The 9,993-nt window shown below is 37.2% G+C and overlaps 2 protein-coding genes across 2 annotated transcripts; one reads left to right on the top strand and one right to left on the bottom strand.

The window, feature by feature from the left end:
* Positions 1-904: 904 nt before the first annotated feature.
* LOC142170166 (uncharacterized) lies at positions 905-1,777 on the bottom strand. The gene is made up of 2 exons (XM_075231997.1): positions 1,271-1,777; positions 905-970 (listed from the first exon to the last, which is right to left on the bottom strand). The coding sequence occupies exons 1-2, from the start codon at positions 1,775-1,777 to the stop codon at positions 905-907; spliced, it is 573 nt and encodes a 190-aa protein (XP_075088098.1).
* Positions 1,778-3,349: 1,572 nt separating this feature from the next.
* Positions 3,350-5,484, top strand: LOC107775492 (uncharacterized). Its single transcript, XM_016595226.2, has 5 exons — positions 3,350-4,082; positions 4,177-4,434; positions 4,538-4,603; positions 4,955-5,020; positions 5,132-5,484. The coding sequence occupies exons 1-5, from the start codon at positions 3,450-3,452 to the stop codon at positions 5,222-5,224; spliced, it is 1,116 nt and encodes a 371-aa protein (XP_016450712.1). The 5' UTR covers positions 3,350-3,449; the 3' UTR covers positions 5,225-5,484.
* The last annotated feature ends 4,509 nt before the right edge of the window (positions 5,485-9,993 follow it).

A 9,993-nucleotide genomic window follows, 5' to 3' on the forward strand; every position in this document is an offset into this window, starting at 1 on the left:
TATGGGAGTTCTTAGCTGGCCAACACTCTACCCCATACAACATGGACGGTCTAACCACACCTATATAAAACTTACCTTTGAGTATCGGTTGCACTTTATTGTCACACAAGACTCCAGATGCAAGCCTCCATTTCCTCCAGCCCGCTCCTATACGGCGAGTGACATCCTCGTCGATCTCTCCGTCCCCCTAAATCATCGACCAAGGGTACTTGAAGCTATCTCTCTTGGGGATGACCTGTGATCCAAGCATCATGTCCCTGCCTACTTCCCTCGACTCAGCGCTAAACTTGCACTACAGGTACTCCGTCTTAGACTTGCTCAATTTGAAACCCTTAGACTCGAGGGTCTGTCTCCAAACCTCCAACCTCTCGTTAACACTGACCCTCATCTCATCAATTAGGACTATGTCATCAACAAATAACATAAACCATGGCACATCCCCTTGAATATGGTGTGTCGGTGCATCCATCACCAAGGCAAATAAGAACGGGCTAAGCGCAGGCCTTGGTGTAATCCCATAACAACCGGAAAATGCTCCAAGTCACCTCCCACAGTCCTAACTTTAGTCTTAGCTCCATCATACATGTCCTTGATCGCTCTTATGTAGGCTATCAGCACGCCTTTTGCCTCAAGACATCTCCAGAGCACCTCCCTAGGGACCTTGTCATATGCTTTCTCCAAGTCAATAAACACCATGTGCAGATCCTTCTTCTTATCCCTGTACTGTTCCACCAACCTCCTAATAAGGTGTATAGCTTCCGTAGTGGAGCGACCCGGTATGAACCCAAACTGGTTGTCGGATATAGACGTTGTCTTCCTCACCCTCGCCTCCACCACCCTCTCCCAGACTTTCATGGTATGGATAAGTAACTTGATACCCCTATAATTGTTACAACACTGGATATCACATTTGTTCTTGAACAACGGTACCACTGTACTCGACCTCCACTCCTCCGGTATCCTCTCCGTCCTAAAAATAACATTGAACAATCCTGTCAGCCACTCCAATCCTGCTCTACCCACACACTTCCAAAACTCAACCGGAATTTCATCTGGCCTAGTCGCTCTACCCTAATCATCTTACGCAAAGCCCTCACGACCTCCTCCACCTTAATGCGCATGCAATACCTAAATCTCAAAGACTCTCCGAATGCCCCAAATCCTCTAGCGCTATATCCCGGTCCCCTTCCTCATTTAGGAATACGTCTGCCATCTCTGCTTAATCTAGGGCTCTCCCATCAATACTCTACCATCCTCGTCTTTGATGTACTTGGTCCAGATCCCGGGCCTTCCTCTCCCTCGCTTTAGCCAGCCGAAATAACTTCCTGTCCCCGCCTTTCTCCCCCAATTCCTCGTATAGATGACCAAACACTGCATTCTTAGCCTCCGTGACCGCCAGCTTTGCCTCTTTCCTCACCACCTTGTACCTCTCTCTATTTGCTCTCCTCTCCTCCTCGCTTGTGCTCCCTACCAACTTCACATACGCTACCTTCTTCGCCTCCACTTTACCTTGGACTATGTCATTCCACCACCAGTCGCCTTGGTGCCTACCAAACAAACCCTTTAATGTCCCTAGCACCTCTCTCGCTTCCTCTCTCACGTAGTTCGCCGTCGTTGACCACATAGTACTCGCGTCTCCACTACTTCTCCAAGCTCTCATAGTGGATAACCTTCCATTCAACTCCTGTGCTTTATCCTTGGTTAAAGCTCCCCATCTAATCCTCGGTCGGCCACGAGCATACCTCTTCTTCCTCTTCATTATAATGTCGATGTCCATCACTAAGAGCCTGTGCTGAGTCGGGAGGGTCTCTCCTGGGATAACCTTGCAATCCTTGCACAACCCTCTATCACACCTTTTGAGGAGAGGGTAATCAATCTGAGTCTTCACTGCCGAATTTTGGAAAGTAACCAGATGCTCCCCCCTCTTCGAAAAAGTCGAATTCACAATCACCAGGTCGAAAGCCTTAGCGAAGTCTAACAGCGAAGTACCTCCTCCGTTCCTATCCCCAAGGCTAAAGCCACCATGCACCTCGCCATAACTACCAGCAGCCGACCCAATATGGCCATTAAAGGGAGAGAGAGACGGGTTTATGGGGGTAAGAGAGAAGAAGGGAGTGAGGTGAAGAGAAGGAAGACAGAGGAGAGGCGCTTGGAGGTTGCCGGCCAGAAATTTCGGCGATGAAACAGAGAAAGGAGAGAGAAAGGGTGGAGAAAAAAGAGAAAAGGGGTGGAGAAGAGAGATGAGGGGGGAGGAGAGAGGAAGGAGGGAGAAGAGAGATGAGGGGGGAGGAGAGAGGAAGGAGGGAGAAGAGCAGGAGAGAGAGAGGATGACTTACCTGAGGTTGCCGGCGTCGGGAAATCAGAAAGCAGAGGGGAGTGCACTAGCGGGGAGAGAGAAAATTGAAGAGAGAGAAAGGGTCATTCATTATACTGTTGTTTGGTTAACTTTCGCACTACCCGAGTTCCCAATCCTAACAAATTGCTCTGATACCAATTTGTTAGGATCGGAAACCCGGGTAGTTCAAAAATTACCCAAAAAAACACTTTGCAAAATAAGTTGATTTAGAGGTTTTGCGAAATACTATGCGATTACATGTGTTGATACTTTGTGTTTTAGACCTTTTCATAACCCTTGTACTTTAAACCTTGTCGTTTTTTTGGGGGGCACAAATGGAGTATTTTCCTTTTGACGAAATAAAAAGAGGAAGAGGGGAAATACATGAACTGATATTCTTATGTAACGATATTATATTGTATTTCAAGTACAACTAGGGTAACAATGGTTAGGTTTGAGAACCAAAAATTCTCAAAACAAAGAGACAAGAAACGAACTTTGCGGTTACAGTGTCGGATTTCGCTAGTAGTTTAAAAGATTGCACACTCATCTCCCACGTCCTCTTCATTCCAACAGAACTCATAGTATATTCAAGAAAAGCTTACCACGTTCTAACATCTCTTCTGTTAATTACTGTTCACTTTCCATTAATTTTTATCAATCAGTGTGGTTAATTGTCATGACCCAATGATTAGATTAAGACAGTTAGCTTCAATGACTCATAATGACATAATAAGCTAAGTCCAAGATTGCATTAATCCAATTGAAAGGCTAACATATTTTATTTCATTATTGCATGAACTTGGCCCCTCTTCTTAGTTGTACTTTGCCTGTTGGTTGGCCCCACATTGGAAAAAAAAAACCTTTGTAAATTAATCATTTGGAATTATGGAATTCAATTAAAAAAATCAAGTAAATCTTCAACTAAACATTCTTTCAATTCCTTTGTAACCTTTTCTCGTATAAATGTCCCCAACTTTTCGTTCATTCCAAGTGTGAGATCATCCTCAAAACCTTATTTTGTCAGTATATCAGTTGACAATAGTATTTAGTAAAGCCACCTCTATTTCTCTTTGGCCTAACTCCCTTTACACTTCTAACCAAAAAAAAAAGAATGGAGCAAATTGGAGCTTTTTTTGATGAAGAATGGGAGTCATTAACCAAGTTATTTTCAAGTACTGAAACTGCAGATTTCATGCTTCAATTGCATGGCGATCAAGGCAACTTGTTCGCGATTAATGCTCACGAAAATGCTGGCTCGAGCTATGAGAATGGTCGACCACAATCAGCATTCTATCAAATAGGTGATGAACAACATGAAGCTAACACTAACTTTCAGTATTTTTCTCATGAAAGTAGCATTACTAGCTGTGGAAGTGATGGCATGTTTTTTCCAAACAATCCGAGCCGCGACATTGATCATGATGTTAATAATCAGCTCCTAGCAATTAGCAACCAAACTGATGATCAGTCCATTGATTTCTTTGTTATGGACAACAAAAATAATCTTGAAAATTTGTCTATTAATTTTCCTGATGATACTAATGACATGGACTCACCCTTATCTAAAGAAGAGATGGTATGTGACCAATTGGACAATGTTGGAATTTCCCCTGTTTCAAACAAGGAAATGCAGCTGAAGAGGAAGTTTGACAAAATTGCACTTCAATCAAGTTCAAAGGAACAAAAACTCAAGGAAGAATTACCTGAGAATCCGAAGAAGAAATCGCGGGGGTCAGCACAAGATGTGAGTTTAAATTAAGAACTTTAATAAAAGAGATTGATTAATATTATCTTTGTACATGAATATCTAATGGGGTTATGTCATTTACTCAATGCAGGTGCAGAAAAATAAGAAAAAGGCACAGCCAAAAGGGAAAAAGAATCAGAAGATAACTCAAATTAACAATGAAGAAGGAGAAGATCAAGGAACTAATAATGCAGCTATTCAAAATGGACAAAGCTCAAGTTGCTGTAGCTCTGAGGATGATTCTAATGCTTCTCAGGAACTAAATGGAGGTGCAATATCTTCAAAATCTAAAGGGAAATCAAGAGCAAGTAGAGGAGCTGCTACAGATCCACAAAGCCTTTATGCAAGGGTAATAATTAACACCAGCTTCATTTCATTCACTTATTGTTCATTAACTTGTTTAGAGATTCAAAATGTCAATAAACTAAGATTTTTATTTGCAACAATTGCAGAGAAGAAGAGAAAAGATCAATGAAAGATTGAGAATCTTGCAGAACCTTGTTCCCAATGGCACTAAGGTAATAATGCTTTTTATTATAATACTTGCGCGTTTGTCCATAGATTTTTTTTTTCTATTTTTCGAATTATTTTTTTCAAAAACGTGTTTTGTCCATGAAACTTTGCAAGTTTTGGAGATTTTTCGACACCAATTTTTCAACCCCGCAAAATTGCAATATTTTTTCAATTGAAATGCATGTCCAAACATAATTTTAAATTCCAAATACTATTTTTCAACTTAACTCCAAATAATATTTTTTAAAAAAATTATAAATATTTTTTATGTCCAAACGCCTGTGAATTCATCTAAAGGAATGAAGAAATTCAAGAATCCTCTTATTGAGTAGTTTTCTATTTGCTATATAAATCAGGTTGACATTAGCACAATGCTTGAAGAAGCAGTTACTTATGTGAAGTTTTTGCAGCTTCAAATTAAGGTAAACAACAAAGCCTTCACATTATTATGTGCTTTAATTTCATAAATTTGATTGATTGAATATCGGAAGGAAAATAACATAATTTAATATATATTTCATTTCTTGCTGCAGTTACTGAGCTCGGACGAACTCTGGATGTATGCACCAATTGCTTACCATGGAATGGATATTGGTCTCTATCAAAATATGATGCCAAGTTTGTAATAACTTTGGAAGCAACATCGCCTTGCAATTTTTTATTAGTTGTTACCTTAAAATAACAGATCCAACAGAAATACCCTAAAGTATATTGACTATGTAAAAATTCATCTATCATTTCTTCTTGATCATGAGGAGTAACTCTCATGTTTTATAAAGTAACCATCATTTAATGAATTGAGGTGAGGATATTTGTCGACTATGATTTAGTGATAATAGTGTATGTAAAGACCGATATTATGTCTTTATTAGATTAATGTAAACATTGGGTATGGGCAAGTTTTTCCGAATAAAAGCGTATGTAAATCAAGAAAATGAAAGAAGAGGATTTCTTTTCTCTTTTGTTTCTACCTTCTTCTATTGAGAACTGATAGACAATAGGATTACGTATAAACAATTTGAAATATCAAAATAAATCAAATATTATTATCCTTGTTTAATTTATTGGCTATTTGGCTGAAAAGAACTTGAACCTACTTATTTGGACCAAGCCACATTGGCAAGAAGGGAAGAACGTTAAGGCATGCAATTAGTGTGCAGTTTGCAACGAATATACATCAATGCATTACCAATCTTAAAAGCGATAATATGAGAAATTACCAGTAGATTTGCTTTAATAAAAAAAGCTCAACTTCCAAGATTAAAAATTAGACTAGTGTTCAATGTATTAAAATACAAGATCGATCGGCAAAAAGGCTCAAATGTAAGTAGTAAGTGGATAAATCCTCCGGTCATTGTGTATGCTATCGACTTTTCACACGTATTATGATAATAGCGCTCATCTTTTGACGCTTATGGAGCACCTTATCATACACAACGGGCCATCAGAGTCTTTATAAAAGCTCTAGCATAAAATTATCTAAAGCTTCACTTATTTGCATTTAATGGACATTTCAATCTAAGCCAGCTTGGTAATTGGGCGGGGCCAGTACCGGGAGCGGCCCGGGACCGCGGGCTAAACGGGCTGGGACTGTTTGGCATGCAATTGGGCTCGTGCCGGTCTCGCGGGCAGGTTTTTGTCGTTGGGACCGTGTGGAACGCGACTGTTTGGCCCGCTAAGGAACCGGACCGGTCCCTTGGCAGGTCAAACGATCCCAATGATTTTTTTTTAAAAAAATGAGCCACTGGCTTTAAAAAAAAAATTAGCCATTGGCTCTTCAATAAATAGACATTTAACTCTCCCCCTCCCACTCCCAACTAATTTTTAACCCCAAACTTTTTATTATTACACTTTTTTTCTATTTTTTTACTATAAATACCTCTCATTCTTTCATTTTTCTTAAAAAAAATCAATATCAATCTACCAAAATCTCTCTCCAATTTTCTTCAATACTTACTACAATTGTTTACTTTATTAAAAAATAGTAAAAAAATTATGAGGTTGCTACTATTGCTTACTTTATTCAAAAAAATAGTCAAATAATATTAAGGTTGTTAGAATTTGCGAAAAAATTGTGAAGCTGGTGAATTGGAGTCTTCAAGTTTTCAAAGATAATCAATTTTCAACAAGTTGTTCGTCAATTCGGTAAACTCGTTCCAATTCTTAAGACTTAATATTATAGTTTTGTTTGTTTTATTTAGTTGCTATTACTTGATTAATTAAGATGTCTTCCTTAAGAAATATTTTTGATAAAAGTAAGAATAAGGAAAAATCTAAAACTGGCGAATCTACTGGTATTGTTCCTCCTCCTCTGCCCCGGGCTCCTCGATCCAAACTTCTTAGATGTCCTACACTTGCTATTCTTGATACCAATAATAGTTTATTATAATTTACCGACACTGAATTTTGTCATAATATTGCATCCGGTGATTTTTTAGACCATGAATTAATGAATGCTCTCTAGACTAATAATTATCATACTATTAATGAAAATGATGATGAGAAAATTGACTTTGATGAAACTCAAATACAACCACTAGTCATGCTCCTAATGTTGACCCAATTAGTGATAACGATGCTAATACTAATGATGACCCAACTGATACTCCCGTTACTGCCCATACTTTTTCTAGAGAACCTTCCAAACGGACGAAAACAACTCCTGTTTGGCCATTTTTTACTCAACTAGTTGAAAAAATTAAGGCTAAGTGTAAAACTTGTGGTCTAGAGTTAACTTTTAAATATGCACTAACGCAATCGGGGGACAGGATCACATAGCTAAGCACCCTAATGATAACGTCAAATATCTTCGTAAGAAAGCTCTGGCCGAGGAGAAAAGTGCACCTAGTTCTAGTTAGATTGACCCTATTACCGGTTCAAATCAATTTTAACCGGGAATTAATACTGGTACCGGTGGTATTTTATTTTATGATCCAAGAAAATATCGGACAGAATTGGAAAAATTGGTAACTGTTATGTGCTTACCCTATAGTTTTCCTTCTGACCCTCTGTTTGTGCATTACATTAGAAAAATTTATATTCCTATTTATAAAGGTTTTCCTCGCACAACCATAAAGAGCAATATTTATAAATATATTGTTAGTTTTATATGAGTCCTCCAAACTATAGAGTACCTGGTCCTCTATGAGATGATACATAGAATGCAGTAAAGACTGAATGTAAAGAAGGCAAGAGATTTTCTACGTGGAAAAAACCCACACAAGGGGATGAAAAAACCACGACCTACTCTTGTAGGCTTTTAACTATACTAACTTGTAATCTACCTATTACAAGCCATTTTGCAAACACCCTATTGCAAAGACTTCAAACTAACTTGTGATGCAACTACCACAAACCACTCTATAACTCTCTTAGTTACAAAGGGTTTAAACTTATGACTATCCCTAGTCACAACATAAACTCAGAAGTTTACGAATTTGATTTGTTCCTAAGACAGTGCTTCTAAGAAAGCAAACCAGGAATTACAATGACGAACAAATAACAAGATTACAACTCAACTATGAATGTACATAAATTCATTTAGAAAATATGAACAATATTTGCACTACTTATTTACTCATATAAATTATTGTGTTGTTATTACAACTGATATTGGTAGAAGTAACAACGACTGTGATTACCTTACTGTTACATGTCATTAGATTGATGAGGATTAAATAATGCAAAAGTGCATAATTGATTATAGAATAATTGCTTCACGGCACATAGGACAATTTATTACTAGCACAGCTACAGATATTTGTAGATATTTTTGCATTAGTGATAAAATAATGTCAGTTTCAATAGATAATGCTTCTAATAACACAAATATTGTAGACTTGGTTATCACCATGCTAAATTCTGCATTTAGTAATATTTTTCATGTTAGATGTATTTTTCATATTTACCATTTAATTGTGGGTGATAGTATGAGAATTTTAAATATTCAAAATGAAAAGGTTAAAATGGCTCTTAACTTAGAGAACATTTTAAAAGCTGGGATGATTGTGGCCTAAGAGAAAGAAAGTTTCCTAAACCTTGTCCAATTAGATGGAATTATATATAGGAAAGTTTGATTGTTGCATATGAATATAAAAACCCCATAAGCTCAACGTTCAATGCACATGTAAGTAATGGTGACGATTACCTTACGAATGGGGATTGGACTAATGTTAAAATGCTTGTTGATTTTTTAAGAAAAATTTCATATTGCTACAAAAGAATTGTCGGGGCAATATTATCCAACTATTTCTAACTGTTTATTTTATATTGCAAAACTTGCAAATTTATATGCTCATTTTTCACAAGATGGAAAAATTTATCAACTTGCTATTGATTCTATGAGAACAAAGTTTAAGAAATATTTTTTCTCTATTCCACCTATTTATGGTGTTGCTAATTTGTTAAATCCTTGGATGAAATTAGGAGGTCCTCAATTTTGGTATGAAACTATTTATAAGGTTTAGCACTTGAAGACGATGAGGAGCCTAAACTTCCGGAAGCAATAGCCTCAATTAGAACAGATACTAAAATTATTTTTAATGCATATCAAGTTGCATTAAATCATGCTAGACCAAAGGTTCCAACTCCTTCTTCTTCTGATTCTCAATCTTCTAAAAGAACTGCGGGAGTAAGAAGGCTTAGTGTTTAAGAGGGGTTTAGGGGTTCTTTTAGTTCTAGTAGTAATGATTTTTCACAACTAAATGAGCTTGAAGTTTATTTGTCGTAACAACTTGAGAAAGTGAAACCTGACAGCACCTTTGATATTTTGCAATGGTGGAAGGACAAAGAAAAATACTTTTCGGTTCTTTCAAAAATCGCCCGAGACATTTTAACTATTCAAGCTTCAACAGTGGCATCAGAGAGCGTTTTTAGTCAAGCAAGACTTCAAATCGGTGATCATAGACAATCTATGAGCGATAACTTGGAAATAATCAGTACTTTTTAGAGATTGGATCCGTTCAGAATGAAGAATTTTTGGACTTGCTTAATCACAACCAGAGACAGACGAAGCTTATGAAGAAATGCTAGCTGAACTTGCTGAGGATGCTGCTTTGTTCGACAATAGATGCGACGATGAACAAGCTACTTTTCCGCCACCACTAACGGAACTTCCTCTAAACCTTGAAGGATTTATGAAGTTTGTAAGAGATAGCATGTACCTTGTATGAACAAAAATTAGTATGTAACTTGTATTTTTGGTACTTTTTGATTAGTTCCATTTTTTTCACAATGGTGGTATTAGCCCCTTGTTGTGCTCATTCCATAGGGGAGAGGAAGACTAAAAAAGATGTTGCCATATTTTTGTTGTTATAATAAAATTACAAGGTATTACTTTGAATATTTTTTTTACAATATTTTGTTTTTAAATTTGAATTAAAAAATTAGGTTACAA

Source organism: Nicotiana tabacum, chromosome 16, assembly GCF_000715075.1.
Source record: "Nicotiana tabacum cultivar K326 chromosome 16, ASM71507v2, whole genome shotgun sequence".
Taxonomy (NCBI): Eukaryota; Viridiplantae; Streptophyta; class Magnoliopsida; order Solanales; family Solanaceae; genus Nicotiana; species Nicotiana tabacum.